Genomic DNA, 27,703 nt, shown 5'->3' on the forward strand with positions numbered 1-27,703 from the left:
GGCTCAGCCGCTAAGGCGCTTTCCTGCAAAACCCAAGGGCTAGTGAGACCGTACCTCAAAAACCACACACACACACACACACACCATCTAAGGATACTGGTTCAATTCCCCATACCCATATAAAGCCACATGCACAAAGTAGCGCATGAGTCTGAAGTTCATTTGCAGTGGCAGGTGACCCTGGCATGCCCATTATCTCCCTCTCTCTCATTAATAAATGAATAAATAAATATTTTTTTAAAGAAGATGTGCCTGTCTTAAAGCACTTGGATAATTGTCTGAGCTGTATTCCCCCCCGCCCCCACACACACACAGAGAATGTCATTTTTACTTGAGAGAATGGCTGACAGAGAAATATGGTTATACAGATTTGGGTATTTGCAGATATTTTCTTCAAAATGAATAAGTCTGTCATTTCCAGGAACACAACTGACAGTGTTTATCAGTGATACATGTGAGCTTTAAGGGGAAAAAAATAGATGTTGGGAATGCTGTGAGCTCAACAGTTCGTGATGTGGTAGATTTATCTGCACATCTTTGGTACAGCTCCCTTCCAAATGAAGATGTCGCTTTTCCTCCCTGTATTTCAGTGAACTGTGTGGCTGGAGACACAAGCTGTCATATCTCAATTAGAGTATAAGTTGTCTGTGGCGCCAGGCGTGGTGGCTCCCGCCTTGAATCCCAGCACTCGGGAGGCAGAGGTAAGAGGATCGCCATGAGTTCGAGGTCACCCCGAGACTACATGGTGAATTCCAAGTCAGCCTGGGCTAGAGTGAGACCCTACCTCAAAAAAATGAAAAATAAAAATAAATCGACTGCGGCTTCTGTCTTTCTCTTCCCCCTTCCTTCTTTCATTCCTCCTTCCTTTCTTTTTTCTTTCTTCACTCTCCCCTTCCCTCCCTCCTTTTCTCTCTCTCTCCTCCCCCTTTCTCCCCACCCCACCTCACTGTGAAACAGGTCCCAGGCTGTGAAGCAGGTCTGAGAAAAGGAAGCCAGCTGAGGAAGGACACCCCCAAGGAGCCCCAGAAGGGGCCGTGTGACAAGGAGCTGAGGGTGTCCAGCAGCCACGGGGGTGAACTTGGACGTGGAGCTTCTGAAGGCTGGTACCGGCTCGTGAGTGAGCGGGGAGGAGACAGCTCAGTGACCCATATGATGGCTGCAGCCAACCCAACAGCTTGACTGCAGCTTCTTGAAAGCCCTGAGAGCAAGAATTGCCACTCCAAAATATTCCTGAATCCCTCACCTAAGGAGTTTGAGGTAATTACAGCCTTTTCCTGTTAAAACCTAAAGGCTTCCTGATAACATAGTGTATATGCATATACATATGCTGTTTTGTTTTATTTTGAGGGGAAGAACATTGTATGATCATGTCAGTGACGGTCTGCATGACTCAAAGAACCAGTACATCATGTCCCAAAATCATGCATTAGTAAGAGTCATTCAAAGTCCAAGGTAGACCAACAAATTTTAATGAATAGAACATAAGAAGAATATTGAAATGGTTAGCACATTGCAGCTAAGCATTCAGTAAGCTAAAGCACAATTCACTGATGAATTATACAGATGATGTACATTTGGGTTGCTTTTAACTTTTGATGTCATACTGAAGAGAAAAGATGTGCAGCAGTGACCATTATGGTATAATTCTGGTGTCAGGTTATTTCTAGGATTGGCATTGGTGCTGGCATATGTATGTGCATTTGATGGCAGTAACTGATTTTTATATTCTCACAGGAGAATTTCTAAGCTCCCTATCATTGCTAACACTTGAATGAAACCACACAGAAGCAGTGAAATTGAAATAATTACATGTAGCTCTGTGGCAAAATACTTGATAATTTTGTAGTAGAGTATTTCCTAGTGAAATACAAATTACTGAAACTTCCCAAGAAAGAAGCAAATATAATATACATATTGCCATATGTACATGTAAGAACTGGGAGACAACTCTTTCACTGGAAATAACAGTCCCAATAAAGAAAAAGAAAAAGGATTTCCAAATAGTTCCCATCTCGTTACTTCAGACACCACTACACGATATAACAGTTCATATGTGGTACTAATCTGTTAAGCAGGGAAAGAAAGCCAGTGGCTAATCTCACTTATGAATCCATTTGCAAAATTTATAAGTGAAATATTACCAAGAGAAGTTTAGCAAGATGTCAAAGGAATACTGCAGCATAATCACATAGAATTTCTTTTTACCAGGAATAAGTAGACACTGTCAATATCAGGAGAGCGAATACATTGTTTGTTATACTAAAAAGCATGGGGGGGGTGGTTGGAGAGATGGCTTAGTGGTTAAGCACTTGCCTGTGAAGCCTAAGGACCCCGGTTCGAGGCTCGATTCCCCAGGTCCCATGTTAGCCAGATGCACAAGGGGGCGCACGCATCTGGAGTTTGTTTGCAGTGGCTGGAAGCCCTGGTGTGCCCATTCTCTCTCTCTCTCTCCCCTCTTTCAATGTATATATATATTTTAAAGGGGCTGGTGGGTGACCCTCTGTGTCTTATCTTAGACTCCCTGCTTATGTGGCTAGTCTCTGTCTAATAAGATTTGCCTTTTGGTAGTGGATTGCAATTTTTGTATGTTTAGGGACATACTTAACCATTAGGGTTATGATGAAAAAAAAAAAATGCAAGCCAGGCGTGGTGGCTCACGCCTTTAATCCCAGCACTCAGGAGGCAGAGGTAGGAGGATCGCTGTGAGTTTGAGGCCACCCTGAGACTCCATAGTGAATTCCAGGTCAGCCTGGGCTAGAGTGAGACCCTACCTTGGGAAAAAAAAGAAAGGAAGGAAGGAAGGAGAAGGGAAGGGAAGGGAAGGGAAGGGAAGGGAAGGGAAGGGAAGGGAAGGGAAGGGAAGGGAAGGGAAGGGAAGGGAAGGGAAGGGAAGGGAAGGGAAGGGAAGGGAAGGGAAGGGAAGGAAAGGAAAGGAAAGGAAAGGAAAGGAAAGGAAAGGAAAGGAAAGGAAAGGAAAGGAAAGGAAAGGAAAGGAAAGGAAAGGAAAAAGAAAAAAGTTGGTTGTGTTTGGTTGGAAATGGGTGTAGTGTGCTGGAGTGAAGAGTGTTTGCAGACACATTAAGTCCTGGGAACAAAGTAAAAGCCAGATATCTGGCAAGTGTAACCGTCTATGGGGGATGTTTTCTCTTTCCTAGTTTCCATGAGTAGGCTTTGGTCAGCCACAGCCGTGCGCCTGCTGAAGAAAGCCACCAAGGTACAATTAAAAGATAAAGTCTTCAAATTAAGGTGAGATTTTAATTCCCCCACTGCTAACTCATCTACACTAACATATAACTCGATAATAAGTCTTCAAATATCCTTGACATTAAGTTGTTTCCAGGTGTGGTCGTGGGGAACAATGATCTTCTCAAGTCGGAAAGTTCTAGAAGAGAAAGGTGAAGAACAGAATTAAGACAAAACCAAATATTTCACAGTTTTGCCTGGGTGTGATCTAGTGATCTTCATTTGAGCAAAGGACAATCTGTTCAGAAGTCTCTCTGAATTAACTGCTTGTGTCTTTTCCACTTGACAATTGTGTATGAAGCATTTCTTGTAAAGCACATGCCAACTCCTTTCAAAGGGAGCTTTGTTCTCAGATGATCCATTAATTGAAACACCACTGAGGAATTTGGGACAAAATTCAACTTATATTGTAGAACTTCTTAGGGTGGCTCAGTTTTCAGTCTCCTCACCTCTCTTGCCTCTAGACGCATTCTTTGCCCCCCACCTCCAGAGTGATTTCAGAAGGTTCTGTGACCAGTTCTCAGAGGCCCATTGTTCAGTAACAATTCCAGCAGTGAACCGCAGGTTCTGTTTTCAGCTGTCCCAGGTGAGAAGCAGCCCTTATCCTGGGGCCCACCAGCTCCCTGAGCTCCAGGAGCCCAAGCACGAACTCATCATGCCAATCAAGCCTGTTGGGTGGATATGTGGACAGGTGTTGAGGAACTTTTCCGGACGATGTATGCACAATCTCATGATGATGGGGATATGGTCATGGGAACAGCTGGGAACAAAACACAGTAGGATTCCTTTGGATTCCCAATCTCCCAGGAAGTGGACCCAGTGTTCTCTGTTCTTTTGAATCATTTAGGGGTTAATTTTTATGATTATTTTTCCCTCTAAGTTCTTTTTTTTTTTTTTTTTCTTAGTTGAGGTGATCCAGAAAGTACTCGTGGACCTCATAGATGAGTTCAAAGATGAAATCCCTACCATCTTAAGACCATCACAATCTAAACAGGTAATATGATTTTGGAAGTTTCAAAGGGATACACAAGGTGTATTTTTAGTATATAAATGATCAAATGCTGAGCTCCATGCTTAAAGCTTAAGAAAATATTAAATTTGCCTCAGCAAAACAAATTTCAGATCATATTCATTAGAAGGAATAGGAGGGATGTATACCAGAAAGTGAGATAGGTAGAGCAATCAGGTTTAAAGACAACCACTGCTGTCGTTAGCCTGGAAATCTGGAAGTCTTTTATAGCCACAATCAGCAGTGTAGTTTACTGAAGATTGACTTAATGTAAAATGGGGAAAACAGCTAACATCTAACGCAAATAACTCAACACAAATACTTAACTGAGATAGATTACAACACTGCAAAGGTAACTATAGTTTAAATGTGTGAGGGTTTTTTAGTGTGGAAAGTAGGTATAGTGGTGTGGGGGGCGTGTGGCATATTAGTATAGTGCGTGTAGGCGTGTGCAGATGAGTGTGCCTCATGTATGCACATGTGGAGGTGACAGGAGAGAACATCACGTGTGCTCTGTCACTCTCTGGGTGGTTTCCTGCAGACAGAGTCTCTCACTGAACCTGGAGCAGCCATTTTTAGTCAGACTGAACAGAGAGCCTCAGAGAGTCTCCTATCTCTGCTCTCCATAGGACCAGAGGTAGAGACACGCGTGGCCACGGCCATTTCGGTGGGTGCCGGGGGCAAACTCGGGTGCTCTCAGCACCTCCGAGGCCCTCACGCTGTGCAGAAGGCACTCTTACCCACGGAGCCATCTCCCCAGGCCTGTGCATCTGTTTTAATGTGGAAGGAAAACTGACATCTACTAATTTAAAGTATGCATGTGTAGTGTTTTTAAACCATCTATTCCAAAACAGATTTGGAACAGATAAAAGATTCAAGAGTGGAAGAAGGGGGAGATAGAGCACTTTGAAGATGGTGGCAGTCAGGAAATATATCCTGTTTAGGGGGCATGTATGACTTAATTTGTTCAAAGGACCACCCTTGAAGTAGAACGTATTTTAAAGTTACATGATACCATAACAGTCCACTTAACCAAGAGCCAGACTTGTGTCTATGTGACAGAGGAGATAAATAGCCCAAACCAGGAAATTGAACACAGCACCATGAGCAAGGGCCATCACAGATCTATACGTTGGTAATCACAAATCTATACATTTCATGGGCAAAGGTATGAGAGCTGCCTTTAACCATCTGTCAAGATAAGCAGTCACCAGCCATTTAATAAAGCACCTCACCATGGCGTGAGGCTCAAGAGGGAAGTACAGACATAATGAGATATGATCCCTTGTCTGGAGCTTTGCCTTGTCAGGACAAAGTTGTAAACAAACAATTGCACAATAACGTATGGTTAATGTTATTAAAGTGTGTCTACAGAACTGAATGGCTGTACCAAAAAAATGGTCAAATACAGCTTCATGGAAGAAAGTGCTTAATTTGGATCTCAAAGGATGAATAGGAGTTTCTGAGGTAGAGAAAAATTACTTCAAGTTATGAGGGACATACATTCACATTCAACCCATCACACATATAAATATTCTTTTCTGAGTTCCATTTATTTTGTTTCAAATGTGGGGCAAACACTGATAAGGACACAATAATAATATCTGTAAATTACTTGCACTGGTATTATGATTCAGAAACAAAATAAGAATAGGACTGTCACTACAATGTTCTATTCAGTTACATTTTTGTCTTTGGTGACTTCTTGTGGTACACGGTCATCTTTGTGAAGGCTATATACTGTACACTGAAATTTTTCTGTGTGTGTGTGATTGTCTTACTTACGATTTATTTTGTTGTTGTTGTTTATTTTTATTTATTTGCGAGGGACAGAGAAAGAGAAAGAGGCAGGTAGAGAGAGAGAGAAAATGGGCGCGCCAGGACTTCCAGCCACTGCAAACAAACTCCATATGCATGCGCCCCCTTGTGCATCTGGCTAACGTGGGTCCTGGGGAATCGAGCCTCTAACTGGAGTTCTTAGGCTTCACAGGCAAGCGCTTAACATCTAAGCCATCTCTCCAGCCCTTATTTACTTTTTTAAAAACTTATTTTTCTTATTTACTTATTTACTGGAATTTATCAATATTACTTTGTTATATTTTTCTCATGCTCCTCATTTAGTCACTCAATCACTCTGACAAATATTTAGAGTGCCTTCCATAGGTCAGACACTGCTGTAGGCCCTACAGATACATGGAAATGGTTGTAAAACACCACTGTTTTACAACTTGCATCATTGCTGAGTAGAAAAATAATCTCTGTAATATGCAGTCATAAATCTTAGAGGGAGAAAAAATAAATCAGAGGAGGGTTGTGAATGAGGACTGTATGGATCAGAAGAACAACTGGTTTTTGAGGTAGAGTGAGCAAGAAAGGTCTAGTGAGAAGATGTTCTTTGATTCTGATTTGAAGGAAATGAAAGAGTTAACGTTAGAACTTTGTGGTGGTTTGGATCAGACGTCCCTCATAAACTCGAGTGTTTTGAATGCTTATTCCCAGCTGGTGGCAATTTGGGAGGTGAAGCCTTGCTGGGGGAGGTATGTTGTTGGAGATGGGTCTTTGGGTGTTATAGCCAACTTCCTCTTGCTAGAGTTCAGCTCAGTATCCTGCTGCTGCTTTCCACATACTGTTGGCAAGGAGGTGATGTCCACCCTCTGCTCATGCCATGCTTCCTCTGCTGTCATGAAGCTTCCCCTCTAGACTGTAAGCCAAAATAAATTTGTCCTTCCCATCAGCCACTTATGGTTGGGTGTTTTGTCCCAGCAACCAGAAAGTAGCTACAACAGAAAATCAGTAGCACAGGAGTGGGCTCATTAATACCAGAAACCTGATTGTGTAGCTCTTGACCTTTTGGAACTGATTTGTGGAGGGAATGTGGAAGGATTTGAAACCTTGTCCTAAGATCACCTTGCAGTGATGTGAGCAGAGTTGAATGAATCACTATTGTCAGAGTTGAAAGACTGAGATGGAGGAAGCACTGTGGGCCATGCAGGCTTGACTTCTGAGGGGAAGAAAGAGCTTCCCCTGGACTGGGGTAAAGGCAGTTTGTGTGAAGAGCCTAGCTGAGCTTTTCCCATGTCCTGACAACTTGACCAGGGTGGTGCTTAACAGAAATGGACTGGTGTGAGCAGAAAGATATGACGCAGAAAGAAATGAAAGTTCAGCCTGAAGACGACAACCACTTCAGCTGTACTTGTTTGAGAGATTTGACATTGTGGCAGTTGTTCTGCATTGCGGCTGCAGAAAGAATGGTGACTTTTTTGAGAGTTAGGGGACTGAATGCTAAAGGAGTGTCTTGCTGTTCAAAGTCAGCTTTATTCTTCTCTGATTAACAAATTTGGTAGCTGACCTGGTATTATAGGACGATAACAAATGCAAAACAAAAGGAAGGTTTATTGGATTTGCAACATTTTGTTTGTTTGTTTGAAAATGGCCCCTGGGGGAGGGGGCTAAGAAAATGGCCACTGGGCGATTTGAGGCAGGGTTTTTGGAGTCCCTGAGTGGAGGCCCAGTGGAGCCGTGAGGATGAACTGTGGGTTAGAGTGGAGACCTAGGAATTTGAAATTGCTAGGACTGTGAGGTGGCTGCCAAGGAGAGCTACTAGTTCAGGTTGGAGTTTCCCCCAGCCTGTGGGCAGCCCAGCTGGAGGCGCGAAATGGGAACCCCAGAGACGGTCACGGTTACAGATGTAAGACTCGGAGCTGCAGGGTTTGACGTTTATCCTGTTTGTTTTAGACCTTACATTACATTATTTCAATCTTTCCTTACAGTGCCATAATGTACAGCGTGAATATTTACTGTATGCCATTATGCACTTTCGGTTTTATAGGCTGACTAGTTAAGGTATCTTGGACTATAGAGATATTTGAACAATGTTGGGGATTAATAAAACTTACGAGTATTTTTAAAAGTTGGATTGAATGCACTTTTATATCTTGATGGTTCTGAGTTGCTGGGGGCCAGGCATGTAATGTGATGGTTTGAATCAGATGTCCCTCATTAACTCATGTTCTGATTTGCTTGGTTTCTAGCTGGCGGCTGCTTGGGAAGTGGAGCCTTGCTGGAGGACGTGTGTTGTTGGGGGTGGGCTTAGGGGTATTATAGCCAGCTTCCCCTTGCTAGAGTTTGGCTCACTCTCCTGCTGCTGTTTTCTGCATGCTGGGACAGGGGTGATGTCCAGCCTCTGTTTGTGCTTGCTTGCCCTGCCATTATGCAGCTTTCCTTCAAGAGTGTAAGCCAGGCTGGAGGGATGGCTTAGTGGTTAAGGCGTTTCCTGCAAAGCCAAAGAACCCAGTTTCGATTCCCCCAGGAACCACGTTAGCCAGATGCACAAGGGGCACACGCATCTGGAGTTTGTCTGCAGTGGCTGGAGGCCCTGGCGTGCCCATTCAACCTTTCTCTCTCTCTTTCTCCCTCTCTCTTTCTCTTTCTCCCTCTTTCTCTGTCAAGTAAATAAATAAACAAAAATAAAATATTACTGCCAGGCATAATGGTACACGCCTTTAATCCCAGCACTTGGGAGACAGAGGTAGGAGGAGTGCCATGAGTTCAAGGCCACCCTGAGAGTACAGAGTGAATTTCAGGCTAGAGTGAGACCCTACCTCAAAAAACCAAAAAAAAAAAAAAAAAAAAAAATGCTTTCCTCCCATCACCCACTTTTAGTCAAATGCTTTGTCCCAGCAGCGAGACAATAACTACAACACACTTAACTCAAACAGCACAGCTATTGTGGACGTTGTGACACGCGGGATAACCTTTGGGTGGAGAGTCTCCAAAGGAGGATACTTCTTTGGCCATAGTAAGGCCTAGCAATGGGAAGACACGTGCCCTGGTAGAATACAGCAAGAAGGCTCAGGCAAGAGGAAGGCTGTCAAGGTGAAAGGAGGGGGTGGGGTATTTCATGTTAGATACTTGGACAACAAGGCTCGCTGGTCTTGGGGAGCAGCTGCAAGTGTTGTTAGTTCATTGGTGGAAACATCATTGCTGGACATGTGTTCCGCCAAGATCATTTTGTCTAAAATATTACAATCTTTGAAACTGTTAAAGGATGGACTTTGTTGCCCAAACCCATTCAATTCATCCAAGACATACACAGCATGGGAAACGTGTGGAATGAGAAGAAATCTCATTTAGGCCCAGAGAGAATACTTGTCATAGACCCGCAGCCAGAAGCTCCCTCAACACCTCCACCCCCTGCGTGCGTACACACTTCCTAAAATCCTGACTCTGACTTGGTCTGGGTCTGACAAAAACATTTCAACGGTTGTCATCAACTTCCACATAGCGTATCTAATAAGTTCCACAAATATTGAGGCAGGGGAAAGGCAAGGAGAACTCAGTGGAGTCCGGGGTAAAGAAGTCACAGTAGGACAGGGAAATGGTTCAGGGGTAAAGCACTTGCTGGACAAGTGTGAGCACCCGAGTTTGGATCCGCAGCACCCACAGAAACCTGGACACAGTGCACCTATGCTAGGAAGGGCTGGGGAGACAACAGGAGCACCCATTCATGGGCCTGATAGTATGGCCTGTGCAGAGGTGGCCAATGAGGGAGACGTTGTCCCCGAACAAGGCAGAAGTTGCGCACTGACCTGCAAGTATTTCTGTGACCTCCTTACACACATCACGGCTTGTGTACTCCACACTCACGTGCACGGGTATGCACACACACACACACCAAAACAAAGAAAAAAGATTCACACTGTACTTGGGACTGACTGTAAATCCACTTTATTTTCACACTGAGCTCAACAGAAGTTGCGCAGATGTGGGACACAATTGGACACTGCGTAACTGGATCTCTCTGGCTGATGTGATGTTTATAAGAAGCAAAGGAGTAAGACTGGAAGGCGAAACTCGTTAAGTGGCTCACTCATTTGGAGAAGAGATGATAGGGATATCGAAGTATGAAAAGGTTGGGTGTAGTGATGAGAAGTGGCCAAATCCTGGGACTATTCAAAGAAACAATTGAATAAGAGCTGCTGACAGGCCAGTTTTATAGATGGAGGATAACAAAATGCTGAGGTAATCGAAATTAGAGTTCAGCGTTAAAACTGCTGACAAACAAAGAAATGGGTATGGCTGCACACACACACACACACACACACACACACACACACACACACAGACAAAAAAAAAAAACTAAAAGGAAAAGAAAAAGGGAATATTCAAATACTGAAGGTCAAATGGAGAAATGTGAAGCAGGATTCCAGAACCATCTTACTGCCTGCAGCTAATTTTCTTTAGATGAGCCACCCCCACATGTCTTTGTGAGCTTCTGAGACAGTAGAGTAGAAAAAGGAGTTGGAATTTGTTTTCTGGCATTTGGGGCTTTCCTCGGCTGATGGTCAGGACAGAATGCAGCACCTCAAATTGTGCTTGCAGTCAGCTCCACAGTGCTTGGGCTGAGTCCAAGCAAAGGATGAGGGGAGGTGGCTCAGCTGTCAGAGGTGCTTGCTTGCAAAGCCCATCAACCTGGGTTCAGTTCCCCAGAACCCACATAAATGCAGATATAAAGTGGCTCGCGTGTCTGTGATCCCAATACACCTAGTGACTGGGAGAGAGATCGTGGGGAGCCCCAAGCTAGAGGGCCAGCTACCCTGACGTTTGGTTGTAGTGTGGTAATTTGTTGGCAGAGGACACACATACGGGGGGGGGGGTCCTTTAAAAACACAAAGAGAAAGACATGAAGACGCCTTAACTTGGGGCCGTTCTTTAAATTCACACGTGTGGTTTAGTAAGAAAATACATAGCGTATACAGTAGACAAAAAAGGGAAAAACTGGCAGCCAATAAAAAAACTCTGTAAGGGCTAGGGAGATGGCTCGCAGGTTAAAGACAAGTTTGTAAAGCCTGTCAGCCTGCGTTCAGTTCCCCAGTGGCCATGTAAAGGGCAGACACACAAACTGATGTGCGCCTGGAGTTCACTTGCAGTGGCAAGAGGCCCTGATGCCTGCCTGCTTGCTTGTTTTCTTTCTTTCTTTCTTTCTTTCTTTCTTTCTTCCTACCTACTTCCTTCCTTCCTTCCTTCCTTCCTTCTTCCTCTTTTTCTTTCTTTCATTACTCTATCATCTATATTTATCTTTCTCCAATAAATAAATAAAATAAGAAAATTAAATTTAAAAAACAAGAAAAAAAGTCTCTTACCATTTTTTTTTCTTTTAAAACCAGTTAAGCAACTAAATATAAGTGGTTTGAAGTAATTCTAGTTGTATAACGATGAAGTCTCACCCTTCATCTAAAGGAATGTGAGTAAGCGCTCCTTTGAACAACTTTGTGTCCCTAGCGCCAGGAAGAACCACCAAGCACGCATCCTGGTGCCTAGATTTGCTTTCTTAAGAATTCTGCTGAAAGGCACAGGAAGTCTTCTCATGAAAGAGCTCATTCTACGATTTGTGTCAGGGAAGATCAAAGTGGTCAAGAACATTTTGTTGTTAGGAGTACCAGTTCTTTCAAAGTTATACAGGAAGAATCAAGAAAGAAGCATTTTAAAAGCAAAAAAAAAAAAAAAAAGGCCAGGCATGGTTGTGCACCTCTTTAATCCCAGCACTCGGGAGGCAGAGGTAGGAGGATCGCTGTGAGTTCAAGGCCACCCTGAGACTCCATCGTGAATTCCAGGTCAGCCTGGGCTAGAGCGAGACCCCACCTCAAAAAACAAACAAACAAAGAACCATAAGAGGGCCAGTGTGCTCGTGCTTGCTGTTGGTGTTGGAGGTCAAGGCCATTGTCTAATAGGTCAGAGGAGAGATGGTGGTAGATGAAGGATTTATGAATCACTGACCTCGATGGAGAGTTCTCTGGGGCTATAAAACAAATTTGAAGATGGCCAGACTCCACTTAAGAAGCAGCCCTAATCCCGCCTTAGTGGGTGATCTGTAAACAAAGGAAAACCTCTATCTTCCCATTATTCACTCCCAGAGAAAAGTAAACAGTGGATAGAGATAACCTAAAGTTTGTTTAACCCTATCCTCATTCCCCCATCTTGGGCTGCCCTGAAACCTAACTCCTTAAAATCCCCAATACCCACTCAAGGGGCCCCCATTCTCATGTCCCGCGGGAAAAGGTTACCCTCAGGGTACCCCACTAAAGTCTGTGCTCTTGAGGTCGGCTCTTCTCTCTTTCTTATATAAATTCCTCACGTCGCCCCGAATTCTAACAGTGGACCCAGGAGGAATTTAAGGAGCTGGGAAAGCCACTGGAAGACACGCCCCTCGCCATCCACATTTCTACACTTGGATGCAACGTGAAAGAACTGACTAGATTAGTGAAAGAAGTCCAGCCAAGGAGCTAGACAGGAAGGGCACACACTTCAAGTTTGCAATCATTTTATTTTTTTTAATGGAGCTTAAGAGATGGGCAGCGTCGTGTCTGACAGAAAGGGGACTGTCGTTGATTTTCATGACCCTGCAGTCACAGAATTTCCAAACTGGCAATTATTTGGACAGAGCTATCACTGCTCTCAATGGAGCACCACCTCCTAGAAGGCCGTATTAAATTGCATTTACTTTCTTGAATTTTAGTTTCCTGGTAGTTATGTAAAATAAACTTACATATTCTTTTTCCTCCCTTGGTTTTTGCCATTAAGTCCTTAAACTCTAAGCAAATTGTAATACATCTGTTTAGGAGTTAGATTTGGTACTATGGTGTATTATATTAATATTATATTAGTATTAATATTATATTAGTATTAATATTATATTAGTATTCAATTGATGTACTATGGTATATTATAAAAAGTTCGTATGTTTTAAGCGCTCCATAGAATATGAAGAAAAGTGCTATTAGCATTCTGTGTTAAAACTGCATTATGAGGGCTGGAGAGATGGCTTAGCAGTTAAGCGCTTGCCTGTGAAGCCTAAGGACCCTGGTTCGAGGCTTGGTTCCCCAGGTCCCACGTTAGCCAGATGCACAAGGGGGCGCACACATCTGGAGTTCATTTGCAGAGGCTGGAAGCCCTGGCGCACCCATTCTCTCTCTCTCCTTCTATCTGTCTTTCTCTCTGTGTCTGTCGCTCTCAAATAAATAAATAATTTTTTTAAAAAAAACTGCATTATGAAATATATGCATGCAAGCAAAAAAATAAAAATAAAAGGAAGCGCATTGGTCAAATCGTAACAACTGGACATTAATGTGGGAAGAAGCTCATAGTCATTCAAAACAGATCAGACTGCCAAAAACAGCCATGAATTTATGATGACAATAAAATGAGGAAGATAACACAAATTGTGCCGTTACCATGATGCAAAAGTGCATGAAACATGTGACCGTTACGTGAGATTTGGATTATATGAAGTTGAAAATAGAGACGGGGAGATAGCTCTGTGGATAACGTGCTTGCTGAGCAATGCTGACGAGCCGAGTTTGATCTTCAGCACCCACACAATGCAGGGTGTGGTGGTGAACCTGTCACACAGTGCTTGTGAGGTGGAGACAAGAGGATCGCTGCAGTTTGTTGACTAGTCACCCTAGCCTAATTGATAAGCTCCAGGCCAGCAATTTACGCTGTCCCAAAAGGAGGTGGATAGCTTCTGAGGACAATACCTGAGAATGACAGCCAAGGTGGTCTTCTCTCCTGCACACTCATGCACACATATGTGTACACCCCCACAAATACATAGTCATGCATAACACACACACATAACACATACACACAAATGCGTAAACAGTGCTCTATTTGCGGAGTGGATTAAGAATGCTTGGTAGAAACATGTCATGCAGTCAGTGAATCCAGGCCCATATAGGCAGATTGCCAAAATTTTGTAAAGAACGTCAGGTACGGTGGTATGGCTGTAACTCCAGCATTCAGGAGACAGAGGTAGAAAGGTCTGGAGTCTGAGCACAGCCTGGGCCACAAAGTGAGTTTGATATTTTCTTTTTGCATTTTCTTAAATCCCAGCACTTGGGAGACAAAGATAGGAGTGGAGGGTCACCGTGAGTTCAAGGCCACCCTGAGCCTACACAGTGAATTCCAAGTTAGCTTAGGCTACAGTGAGACTGTACCTTGAAAAACCAATTAAAATAAAAGAAATGTGCAGGGGCTAGAGGGATGGCTCAGCAGTTAAGCACTTGCCTGCAAAGCCGAAGGAACCAGGTTCAATTCCCCAGTACCCTCATAAAGCCAAATGCACAAGGTGGTGCATGCATGTGGAGTCACAGTGGCTAGAGGCCAATAGTCTCTCTCTTTCTCTCTCATATAAATAAATGAAATACTTTTTAAAGGGCTGGAGAGATGGCTTAGCGGTTAAGCACTTGCCTGTGAAGCCTAAGGACCCTGGTTCGAGGCTAGGTTCCCCAGGTCCCACGTTAGCCAAATGCACAAGGGGGCGCACGCGTCTGGAGTTCGTTTGCAGAGGCTGGAAGCCCTGGCGCGCCCATTCTCTCTCTTTCCCTCTATCTGTCTTTCTCTCTGTGCCTGTCGCTCTCTAATAAAATAAATAAATAAAAATTAAAAAAAAAAAAAGAAATACTTTTTAAAAAACATGTAAAGTGAGCTTGAGGCCATCCTGGACTACAGAGCAAAAACAAAAGAGAAAAAGATATTTTACAGAATGAGGATGAGGAACAACGAAATGTTACATTTTCTAACTGTCAGAATGGAGGGTCCTCCAAAACACTGAACACCTGAGCAGGGAAGAAAGGTAGAATTGCTCATGTCCCATTCCTGTTTGCGCCTGCTACACGGCTCGTTCCTCATGAAAGAAATACAGGAAGGGAAATGTGAGAGTGACCAGAGGTGAGTGCAAACCCTTGTGGCTATTGCGTGGTGACGAGGACTTCAGAGAGGTCACTGTGGCAAGGTCCGAAGTCACGAGAGGAATGGGGCCTGGCTGTGCGGGAACTTCGAGGACTGCAGATGCCACAGGCTGTCTCCTGGCTGTCTTCGCAATCACCACCAGGCTGGAAGGTGATGTCATGATGGCACCTGCGAGTCACTCTGCTTGCTGTGTGTTCCCAGGACTGCTTTCCTCTAAGTGGTTTGGGATGGCAGCAATCTTCTCCATCTACAGTTCAGCTGGCACTCGCTATTACTCTACTGGGAGGTTGAAACCACCCATGGGCCAATGGACTTTTCAGTAAGTTAACAGATCAAATCACATCACAGCACCAAATGCTGCAAAATTACATTCACAATGACAGACTAGAGCAGCTTTTAGTGGTCTCCACTAGCACATGCTGACCAGCAAGAGAAGCACTGAAATGCAGTGACAAACAATGATAACAAAACTATTTTAAGGTAAACAGTGAGGCATTTAAACTAAATATATAGTGTGTTAGCTCTTGGACAAGTATATGATATTCACTACAGGCAAAAGACCAATTTAAGAAATATTTTGGGGACTGGAGAGATGGCTTAGTGGTTAAGCGCTTGCCTGTGAAGCCTAAGGACCCCGGTTGAAGGCTCGGTTCCCCAGGACCCACGTTAGCCAGATGCACAAGGGGACGCACGCGTCTGGAGTTCGTTCGCAGTGGCTGGAGGCCCTGGCGCGCCCATTCTCTCTCCTTCTCTCAATCTGCCTCTTCCTCTGTCACTCTCAAATAAATAAATAATATTTTTTTAAAAAAGAAATATTTTGTATTCATACAAAGACTGGATGAATAGTCACTGATTTATACTCAATACTTAAATAAATGTCTTTCCTAAGCTACATAACTAAAAAGTCAGATAGCTCCTCACATTACTTAAGTTGTTGATGAAAAGCACACTTGTGTGTTCCCTGTGGTACCATTCATGGTAAAGCAGAGAAGGACCTAGTGTCCCTCTGTCTTCTTTTGCTGTGATCACACCACAAAGTTCTTGGCTGGAATGCTGATGGAATTTCTGATGTTTTGATCAATGTTCCTTAAGCTTACTGATTAGTTTATAGGGCATTTGTTTTAGTTTTTTTTTAATCATACACATAACTTATAAACATATGCGTGCTCTGTTTCATCATTGAGATTTTTCAAGTAAACTTGGAAACTATTTGTTGCCATGTCAAATAAGTAAGAATTATTGGCTGCAGCTGGTCCTGCTTGTGCAGTCCTGTCGGCCTGACTACTTGAGAAGCTGTGGCTGGGCTCTTAAGTTCAAGGCCGGCCTGGGCTAAGGAGTGAGACCCTGTCTCAAAATAAAGAATAAGAAGAGGGCTGGAGCTACGATTCTATGGTAAAGAAGACAAAAACTCATTTCTTTCTTTTTTTAAAAATTTATTTGACAGTGACAGAGAAAGAGGCAGATAGACAGAAATAAAGAGAATGGGCGCGCCAGGGCCTCTAGCCACTGCAAACGAACTCCAGACGCATGTCCTCCTTGTGCATCTGGCTAACTGGGTCCTGGGGAATCGAGCCTCGAACCGGGGTCCTTAGGCTTCACAGGCAAGCGCTTAACTGCTAAGCCATCTCTCCAGCCCCCAAAACTCATTTGTTTTTGACGGTACCCTTTAACAAAATAGTGAAACATGGTGTAAACCCAGAGAGAAAAATTTTTAAAGTTTCTGTATTTTGGTTAGTTAACTCAATTCTGGATAGTCTAAGGAAGAAGTATGTTCATGTAAAGTCTTTAGGGGGCAATGGATTTTATGTGGATGGATTTATTGGGCACTGAGTTTATGTAGGCACCACGCACATGGAGTTGTGTGTTCAGTCTCTGCTATAGATAGATTTTCGTGATGCATTGGAGAACACATGTAGTTACTGTTCAAAGGCTTATTTTTTCAGAAAAAAAAACCAGTGCCGAAAACATCCCAAGCCAGAAAGTTTCTCAGAACAGTCAAGATCAACAGAGGAACTTTAATCCAAGGATTAACCAGCATCTCCTGCTCCTCCAAGTCAGTGGCCAGGCTTCTGCAACCCCAGCTGGCGAGCAGGCTGCTGGAGCTGAGGAGCATGTCCTACCATCTGCTCAGAGAGGTGAACGCGCCAAAGTCTCCGCCACACGCCGTGCAGGTGAGGGGACATTGCGTCTGCACGAGACAGGGACCTTTTCCAAGAAGCTGATTAATTTTTTAAACTTTATTTTTATTGATTTATTAAGGAGAAAGGGAGAAAGGGAATGGGTATGTCAGGGCCTTCTGCCACTGCAAACGAAATCCGGATGCATGCACCCCTTGTGCATCTGGCTTACGTGGGTCCTGGGGAACCGAACCAAGGTCCTTTGGCTTTGCAGGCAAATGCCTTTACCGCTAAGCCATCTCTCCAGCACCCCCAAGAAGCTGTTTTAATACAAGATTGAAAACATGAAAATGTTGTGCATTTGGTTGCTCTCCATGTGAAACATATACTTGCCCGAGAGAAATAAATGTTTAGGGCTTTTTTTTTTTTTAATTTCCCACTACAGTATGATGTCTGACTTAAACATATCTAAAAGGGAAATAACGCAGACCCATTTCTACCTTATTACTTACATAAGCTATATGAAACTGTCAATCTCAAACAGTGCCCACTAAATGTGAGCATAAAAACTTGTGTCAAACCTGACAGAAATTCTACGATAAGCTTTAAAGATGGCTGTTTTTCCTCTTTTCTCTCATAACACTGCTATGCTCCCAAAACAACCATTGATGTAAAAGATTAAGTATATGGAACTGTACATTTGTTTGGCTAGATCTATTATCAGTTAAGTATGTTTCAAATTGCACGTTCTATATAATTTTATAGTGGATCTGGTTTTAAAGAAAACAACTGTTGAAACTCAGGACAGATTTCTTGCTTTAAACTATGACACAGAACTCTGGATACTTCAATCCAAGCCTTGTTTAAAGTGTTTTCTATACTTCCACTGTAAAAGGATTCAGAGTCTAGCATCTAAACCCCAGAGTAAATCTATTTGCACACTTTTATTGAAAGGAGAGAAAAATCATGTTCAAAGGGGTTAAGATCCCAGACATAGCTGGGTGCAGGCACTCAAGTAATGCCTTCTGAATTTGGTTTCTCTTTGTTTTTGCGTGTGATGGTTCTTTTCCATATGTCTTCTCCAGTCTCAGACACTCTCTTCATGGTTCCATCCTGGCCTGTGATTGTTCTGAGATCTCCATCCTTACATATTCAATTAACTGCGCAAGAAAATTCATCCCTGGCCAAGTATTCAGGGTCCCTTCACTGTGGAAGATGACGTGTCTCTTGGTGCTTGCTTCTAAGCCAGGGAAACAGGCTGGCCTAGGGCTCCGTTCCCTGCTTCATCTCCAGGGCTACCCAGATCACATGGTCTGAGGGTGGTATGAAAGGACTAGGTTTTCAAATAATAAAATCTGTGTCACCAGGCATGGTGTGTCCCAGCACTCAGGAGGCTGACGTAGGAGGATGGCTGTGAGTTTGAGGCCAGCCTGAGACTACCTGGTGAATTCCAGGTCAGCCTAGGCTAGAGTGAGAGCCTACCATGGAAAATCAAAAAAAGAAAAAGAAATTTGTGTTGCTGCACGAAAATTTTTTTTAAAAAGAGAGGATGCTGGGTAGCTAAAACCAACAAGCACCAAATAATTCACTATGTAGGAATGTCTCTTTAATCAAAAACTTTTTTATTTCCAAAAATCATCAAATATTTCCATTATAAATTTGCCAAGAACAGCATTTTAAAAATATTTTCTGGACTAGAGAGATGGCTTAGTGGTTAAGACACTTGCCTTCAAAGCCAAAGGACCTTGATTTGATTCCCCAGGACCCACGTAAGCCAGATGCACAAGGTTGTGCATGCGTCTGGAGTTCATTTGCAGTGACTAGAGGCCCTGGATTACCCATTTTCTCTCTGTGTCTCTGCCTCTTTCTTTCTCCCTCTCTCAAATATGTAAATAAAATATTTTTTAAATAGATCTTCTTATGATACCTAACATCTAACAGTATAAAATGGTTTTATTTCAGAAGACCTGTATTCTTTAAGAGCTACAAGCCTTGTATCTGTATCTTAGATTATTAAACAAAATAAAGCTGAATAAAATTCTCTTAAATTCTCTGTGCAGTCAAATGCTCTACCACTGAGCATACCCCCTTAAATTCTCTATGAAAAAAAAATCTAATATTTTACCTTGCTGTTTCTATCCTTGAATTTGTAAAACTATAGCTTTTTAGACTTGATAAGAGATGCCTTTTGAAGAATTTTTCTGTCTTCCTACAAAATCATACTTAAAGACACTATTATGTTGTTTGTAGTCTTTTTTTCCCCCTTTTCTGCTAAATCAGAGCTGCCAAGGATCTAAAGTTTTATAGTACTTGCAAGCTGACAAGTTAGTCTGCTGTGGTCACATACATACGTACACACCCCGACCCTTAGGTCAGGGACATAGACCGTTATTCACAGTGAAAACACCACCAGCCAGAGATATACTTTGTGTTGATTTTCTACTCTTAATTCCACAGGGCCATGCAATAAGGCTCCCTCATGAATGTGGTAGGTGGTGTCACAGAGAGAATGAGCCCCTTATAGAATGGACACCTTTGCCCAGCTTCTTTTAAGAGGAGGAAATGGTTCACTACCCGAGAGTGTGCCTGGAGGAAAGGGAGAGAGGTTTATCTCCAGTGTTCTCTGACATGTCTAGGGACACATCTCTAGATCTCTCTGTAGGATTATTCTTTCTTTCACTCTCAGAGCTGTTTGATATTGAAACATTTCCTTTGCTTGATACAAGACTGAGAAAAATCCATGGAGAATAGTCTCCCAGGACTCATGAAAAGCTTAGGCAGAAAATTCTTTCTGTTGTGACTGAACTTGTGTTTTGTTCTATTAATGAGAACTACAAAGCAAAGTGTTTCTTTTGCCTTGACTATGTTTCTGAGATAAACTTAGAACTGAGCTGTGTTAACTGAACCTAAAATGAAATAAACAGGCTTAGCTGAGCGACTTATCCAAGCCCACTATTCTATGACTATTTAATCCACAATCCACAATCATGAACTGGCTTCCTTGCTTTTGTTTTAAGAATCTTAGGAGCCATCTTTCATTTTAAATATTATCATCAATGAAATGTTTCAAAACACAATAGTTTATCAGAAGTCTCACAGAAATTTAAACTAGTGCTATTACTGGTCTTCTACAGCACTCTCCTTTATAAAAAGAAATGTGATTAACCACATTCCAGTCTCTTCTCCATTTTTCTCACAGAGGTAATCATTATGCTGAAGTTGCTATGAGTTTGTCCTTGCAGACTTTTATGTTTTCACTACATGTGGCAGCATCCATTCACAATATTTAGTATCATCATGTCTGCTTACAATTTATGCATTATACTATACTTTTATGAGGCATCCTGTTTTTAATGGAAGATTATTGATATAGGTATCTGCAGTTTAATGTCTCTGTGTTATTTCATGATAAGGAAAAGTAACTCACAGTTTGCTGAGCAGATGGAAAATTTAATTTCTAATGTTTTTCTATTACAAACTATTATAGTAAACATGCTTGTAAACCCTCCTATTTATATGCATGAGACATTCTGCATGTGCATATTAAATAGTGATTTCCTTCAGCTTTTACTAGCTGTTATCAAGTGTTATTTCAGGAAGGGTGCATGTTCTTGAGGCTAATTCTAAGTCCCAAAGTGATGGCACTTTTGAACAGGGATCCTTGCTCGAGGAGGTGTGTTTTGGGGGATGGGCTTTATGGCTTTATGTCCAGGTTCCCCTTACCAGAGTTTGGCTCATTCTCTTGCTGCCGTTTTCCACCTGCTATGGCAGAGGTGATGTCCAGACTCTGCTCATGCCATGCCTTCCCCTGCCATCGTGAAGCTTCCTCTTGAGATTGTAAGCCAAAATAAATACTTTCCAGGCTGGAGGGATGGCTTAGCGGTTAAGCGCTTGCCAGTGAAGCCTAAAGAACCTGGTTCAAGGCTCAGTTCCCCAGGGCCCATGTTAGCCTGATGCACAAGGGGGCACACACATCTAGAGTTCGTTTGCAGGGGCTGGAGGCCCTGGCGCGCCTATTATCTTTCTTTCTCTCTCTTTCCCTCTTTCTCTCTGTTGCTTTCAAAGAAATAAATAAAAATAAACAAAAAAATTTTTTAATACTTTCCTCCAATCAGCTGATTTGGCCAGGTGCTGTGTCCTAGCAACATGAAGGTAGCAACAAAACCACCCACAGCCAGCAGCTTTGCTTGGTGGCAATCCCATAGTGCTGGCATCTCCAGCATCCTGGAGTCTCCAGTGCATCCAGCCAGCCCTCTGAGCTGCCTGCCTGGCCACGGTCTGCGGCTGCCCTTGCTGCACTGTCCCACATGAACTGCTTAAACACTGACTTCCGCCAAGACACGTCAGCCCCAGACAGTTGTTGATTCTGGCAGGCCGGTCCATGCACGGCCACAGGACCCGGAGCTCTTTCTGTGGTACAGTCATCCCTATAGAGGCATTCGAGATGACTTTTCACTTGTGTATAGATATTGCTGCATGGGATAGGGCAAAAGCTCGTTCGAAAATGGAGCAAGGGATGGAGAGATGGCTGAGCAGTTAAGGCACTTATCTGCAAAGCCAAAGGACCCAAGTTCACTTCCCCAGGACCCATGCAAGCCAGATGTACAATTTTCTCTCTCTCTCTCCCTCCTTCCTGCCCTCCCTCCTTTTCTCGAATAAATAGAAATAACATAAAAAGTAATTTTTTAAAAAAAAATGAAGCAAATTGTCAGTGCCTGGGGCACGTCATCCCAGCCCACTAACTCATGCTCTTTGTAGCTTCAATGTGAGAAGAAACTTTCTTTTTTTTTAATTTATTATTTTTATATTTATTTATTTGAGAGCAACAGACATACACACACACACACAGAGAGAGAGAGAGAGAAGAAAGGACACACCAGGGCCTCTAGCCTCTGCAAACGAACTCCAGACGCATGCGCCCCCTTGTGCATCTGGCTAACGTGGGTCCTGGGGAATCAAGCCTCGAACTGGGGTCCTTAGGCTTCACAGGCAAGCGCTTAACCACTAAGCCATCTCTTCAGCCCGAAGCTTTCTAAGGACAGTATTTTTCTTTGCTCCCCGACATGTCAGAGTAGGATCCAGATGAGGATTTCAAGTGTGCATCACATGTATCAGGAACTTCTGTGCATTCATGATGGATTCAGACCTGGGAAAAGATGGCATTTCCTAGAAGCAAAACTTCTCAAAGACAAGCGTCTCCAAGTTGGTCAAAAGGTTGGGACATTTGGCCTTTATGGAACCCCCTGATTAAAAGCTTTCTTGGGAATAATGCTCCACAAGATGTTAACACTGGCGAAATCAAAGTCAAGCAGCTTTCTTTGCTAGGAACTCCTAGGAGACCTTCCGGTACGCAGACCTGTTGTGTTGCTAAGCACAGACACGACCTTGTTGCTTTTGCAAACTTACAGGAAACACTCTTTCTTTCCGGGCCTTTCTGTTAACAGTAGCCAGCATTTTTTGAGCATTGTTCATTCATCAGTGAGTTTTGAGTTCCCTCTGCAACTCCTCTTTTTAAAAAAAAAAAAAAAAATTTTATTTATTAATTTATTTGAGAGACCAAGGTGGGGGGGGGGAGAGGCAGATAGAGAGAAAGAGAGTATGGGCATGTGCCTAGCCATTGCAAATGGACTCCAGACACTTGTGCATCTGGTTCATGTGGGTTCTGGGGAATGGAACCAGGGTCCTCAGGCTTCACAGGCAAACACCTTAACTGCTAAGCCATTTTCCCAGGCCCTGAAACTCCTTTTATCTCTTATCAAGGTGCTTTTGGATGACATAAACTAAGTTAGGCCTGGTAATTCTCCAGCCCACAGTTCATTTGTACAGAGATCTTTATTTTCTCAACTACTCATGGTTGGCTTGCCTGTAATTTATATCATTAGTAGAGAAAATAAAATGAATATTGGCACTTCTTTATGAGACAAAGCAATGAAAAAATTAGGAGAGAGGAGTTTAAAGTTGAAATGATGTTGAATTTCTAATATTTCTATACTGGACATGGAACGTGCTATTGCCAAACTAAAAAAATGTATATGGACGTAACATGGAAACTAAGAATCTTTCCACTCAAAAATGCAAATAAAATGAAATTAATATAATAAGGTTAGGAAACAAAGGTTTAAAGTAGATCAAGAAAACTGCAAATAAGGTCTCCCATTTACCAAATTTCTCCTCATAATTTCTTCTGGTTTTTACCATATACTATTCCTGCTGAAATCCAGCCTGCAACAGAACAGGGTAGTTTATAGCATGAAAAATATGTGCTGCATGAGTCATAAAACTGAACGATGGCTACTTGCCAACAGACACATAAATTTTGGATGAAATCTATTTTCTAAAAGGATGATTTACTACAGAAAGAAATTATTAAAAACATTAAAATAGGGCTGGAGAGATGGCTTAGTAGATAAGCACTTGCCTGTGAAGCCTAAGGACCCCAGTTTGAGGCTTGATTCCCCAGGACCTACGTAAGCCAGATGCACAAGGGGAGTGTCTGGAGTTTGTTTGCAGTGGCTGGAGGCCCTGGCACGCCCATTCTCTCTCTCCCTCTCTCTAACTGCCTCTTTCTCTCTGTCTGTCACTCTCAGTTAAATAAATAAAAATACCCCCAAAATTTAAAACATTAAAATATGGGCTTCAGAGATAGCTTAGCAGTTAAGGCACTTGCCGACAAAGCCTAAGGACCCAAGTTCAGTTCCCTAGTACCCACATAAACCAGATGCACATGGTGGTGCATGCGTCTGGAGTTCATTTCTAGTGGCTGGAGGTCCTGGCATGCCCATTCTCTCTTTGTCTCTCTAATAAATACAAATCTTTAAAAAATTAAAATATGAGCTGGGCGGGCTGGAAGGATGGCTTAGAAGTTAAGCGCTTGCCTATGAAGCCTAAGGACGCTGGTTCGAGGCTCAATTCCCCAGGACCCACGTTAACCAGATGCACAATGGGGCACATGCATCTGGAGTTTGTTTGCAGTGGCTGGAGGCCCTGGTGTGCCCATTCTCTCCCTCTCTCTCTCTCTCTCTCTGTCGCTCTCAAATAAATAAAAATAAAAATATTTTAAAAAAAAAAAAATATGAGCTGGGCATGGTGGCACACACCTTTAATCCCAGCACTTGGGAGGCAGAGGTAGGAGCATCGCCATAAGTTCGAGGTCACCCTGAGACTACATAGTGAATGCCAGGTCAGCCTGGGCTAGAGGGAGACCCTATCGCAAAAAAGCAACAAATATATATATATATATATATATATATATATATATATATGAATATAGCCACCCTTAGGCAATATTGTTCATAAGTATTATCTACATAATTCATTTTGAGCTAGTCATTTTTAATTACTTTTAGATGAAGGATGGGATCTGAGGAAGAACTCTGCAGTGAAACAAATACGTGCAATGCCTCATGCACATACCATTCTTATTTCACTGCATAAGGCTATTTCCCAAATACAAACTTCCCACTTGTATGCATATGTTCACAAACTCATGAGTCCTTTTACTCTGACCAGAGGCATTTTGTTGGGGTGCTCCTACATTTCTTTCTCCGTGAGCTCATGTGCTTGTCTCTATGCATGAGCTTATCTCCGTGTGTACTCACGGTCACAGTCAAAGGCACAGTGTCATTGCAATGATTCCAACAAAAAGGAAAAAGCCATCCCTGCTTCATTTCCTGTCGGCTCTTTACAAAGCCAAGAACTCTGAGAAATTTTCCAGGCTGCCCTATGGAGAGAGTGGGCTCAAACTATCCCTAAAGAGGCTGGGGAGATGGCTCAGCAGTTCAAGGTGCTTGCTTGCAGATCTTACCAGCCTGGGTTAAATTCCCCAGCCAGTCACCTAAAGCCAGATGGGCACTGAGCATCATTTGTTTGCAGTGGCAAGAATCCCTGGAATGCGTGGGTGCGTGAGCGCGCATACACACGCAGAAAGAAAATAATTTAAGAATGATTACATCTATCCCTACACTGGGAGTTGGAACAGCCCGAAGAACAAAACAAGCAGTGGCCACTTTACCCGGCTCCCCATTCATCTTTACTAAAAGGCTCCACAGTGTTTCTTGTTTCTGCTCTCCACCCAAAAGAGGGAGACAGGGAAATGTTGATGGACAGGTTGTTTTGTTTTGTTGTTGTTGTGTTGTAAATCTCTCAAATCCAATCAGCGAGCACTTGATTGCCTGGCGTGAGAGTCATGCAATTAGTGCACCGATGGGCACGTCTTGCTTGCGTGGTTGGTTGGGAAGTTCGCAAGGTCCACTGCTGGTTAAGATGCTTGATGACTTTTCTCCCCACAGCAGCCTGTACAGAGTGTGCCAACATTATGAAAGCTAGCCCGCTGGGAGAAGCCTTCCAGATCAGTTTCAGCTTTATTTTTCAGTGGCGAAGGACAGTTTCTTTTTTCATTCAGTGGCAACAGTCAGCCAAATCTAAAATACTACAATAAGATATCAGGCACACTTACATTTTAATGATTTCCCTTAGAAAAATACCATGTGCCTTTTTTTTTGCTCAGCTCGGAATACATTGAAGATAAGAGCTTAGTCTCTGAACTTGTGTTCCGATCTCATAGATCTCTTAGGTAATAAAATGAGGCAACACTAGTTTAGACATTAGAAGAGAGCCAGGCGTGGTGGCGCAGGCCTCTAATCCAAGCACTCACAAGGCAGAGGTAGGAGGATCGCCATGAGTTCGAGGCCACCCTGAGACTGCATAGTGAATTCCAGGTCAGCCTAGGCTAGAGTGAGACCCTACCTCGAAAAACTGAAAAACAAGAAGAGAAGCTGGCACATAATGAGTATTCTATAAACATTAGGTCTACAAAGCTGAACTATTAAAAAAAAAAAAAAAAACACTATTAAAACTTTGAGCCAGGCCTGGTGGTGCATGCCTTTAATCCCAGCACTTGGGAGGCAGAGATAGGGGCATCGTCATAACTTTGAGGGCACCCTGAGACTACAGAGTGAATTCCAGGTCAGTCTGAGCTAGTGCAAAATCTTACCTTAAAAAACTAAAAAAGAAAAAAAAAAAAACCTTGGTGCATCTCTGCCTTAATTTTTCTTTGCAAAGTTGTGATTGTTTTGCTATGAAAAGGTTGACAGAACTCTTAAACTTTTTATTTATTTGTTTGTTTGTTTGTTTGTTTGTTTATTTGATAGAGAACAAAAGAGAGAGAGAGATAAATACAGTGAGAGAGAATGGGTGCGCCAGGGCCTTCAGCCACTGCAAATGAACTCCAGACCCATGCGCCCCCTTGTGTATGTGATGTACGTGGGTCCTTTGGCTTTGCAGGCAAATGCCTTAACCATTAAGCCATCTCTCTAGCCCAGAGCTCTTAAACTTTTAAATCAAAATATACAGAATACTGTGCCAGTCATTAAATGTGCAACTCAATAAATTCTCACAAATTGAGCACTACCTATGGTTTAATCATCTTCAAGCAGTACCCCCCAAAATCTCATGCTGCTTTTTGGGCACTGACATCACCCCTACTGGTGTGCCATTTTCTTGTTTGGAGTTGAATCATTTGCCATGCTTATAGTTTGGAACTTTGTTCTTGCTGTCATAGGATATTAATAACATGGGCTGGAGTGATGGCTTATTGGCTAAGGGCCTTGCTTGTAAAGCCAGACAGCCTGGTTTCAGTTCCTCAATACCCATGTAAAGCCAGATAGTGGTGCATGCATCTGGAGTTTAGTTGCAGTGGCAGGAGGTCTTGGCAGGCTTTTCTCTCTCTTTTCTTTCTCATTGCAAATAAATCATAATTTTAAAATATTCAAAAAATAGTATCGGCCATGTCACTTAATGCTATCTGTATATAGGCATTCTGCTAGGTATAAGTATTTTCTTAGCATCACAGCAAACCAATAATGTACAAGTTAGCTATTTCTGATTTTTCTTCACCAATTCTCCATAAGCAGTGTATCCCAAGCATCACAGCTGTGTTGGCAATACAGTTCATTGACCGGATTAAATGTTTAGGCCATGGAATATGATTCCTACTTTCAATCTAACTTTGCTATTTACCAGTAATATTATCATAGGCAGGTGACCTCTTTCTTTTTTCTTTGCTCTGGTTGTGGAATGGAGATATGAATAACACCAACATCACAGAATCATTCTAAGAACAAAATAGTGCTTATGAAGCACGAGACTTTTTTTTTTTTTTGGCGTGGTTGTTTTGAGATGGAGTCTTGCATTCCCCAGGTTACTCACGGGATCTTCCTCAGCTTCGTGGGTAGTTAGGGTTACAAGTCTGTGTCACCTGCCAGCGTACGGAGCACACAGCAGACCGGGGACATGCTGCGGGACAAGCGTCTTTCAATGATGTATTGTCACGTGTGCTTCGGAAGCGCCCTTTCAAAGGCCGCACGATATATGATTGGGTAAACAGGGTTTTCCTAAGCACTGCGCTATCATTGATTATGTTGGATTATTTTGTTTTCTTTTCTCCAATAGTATAAATTCTTTTTTAAAAAATGCGGAGCTGGAGAGATGGCTTAGCGGTTAAGCGCTTGCCTGTGAAGCCTAAGGACCCCGGTTTGAGGCTCGGTTCCCCAGGTCCCACGTTAGCCAGATGCACAAGGGGGCACAT

The 27,703-nt window shown here is 42.8% G+C and overlaps 1 protein-coding gene across 9 annotated transcripts in view; it reads left to right on the forward strand.

The window, feature by feature from the left end:
- The window catches only part of Spata9 (spermatogenesis associated 9), a 64,245-nt gene that overhangs the window by 28,030 nt on the left and 8,512 nt on the right, over positions 1–27,703 (forward strand). For 2 of the 9 annotated variants that reach the window (XM_045133268.1, XM_045133267.1), the window contains 6 exons: positions 591–701; positions 958–1,257; positions 3,156–3,246; positions 3,341–3,395; positions 4,149–4,237; positions 16,945–17,172. In XM_045133268.1, coding sequence (XP_044989203.1) covers positions 3,359–3,395; positions 4,149–4,237; positions 16,945–17,172 — 354 coding nt within the window. In that variant the 5' untranslated portion in view covers positions 591–701; positions 958–1,257; positions 3,156–3,246; positions 3,341–3,358. Of the gene's footprint in view, positions 1–590; positions 702–957; positions 1,258–3,155; positions 3,247–3,340; positions 3,396–3,707; positions 3,830–3,898; positions 3,960–4,148; positions 4,238–8,283; positions 8,587–16,930; positions 17,173–27,703 lie in introns of those variants that run through there. The other 7 variants (XR_006633420.1, XR_006633417.1, XM_045133269.1 and 4 more) reach the window with 7 other exon arrangements.

Source organism: Jaculus jaculus, chromosome 14 (genome assembly GCF_020740685.1).
Source record: "Jaculus jaculus isolate mJacJac1 chromosome 14, mJacJac1.mat.Y.cur, whole genome shotgun sequence".
NCBI classification, from domain to species: domain Eukaryota; kingdom Metazoa; phylum Chordata; class Mammalia; order Rodentia; family Dipodidae; genus Jaculus; species Jaculus jaculus.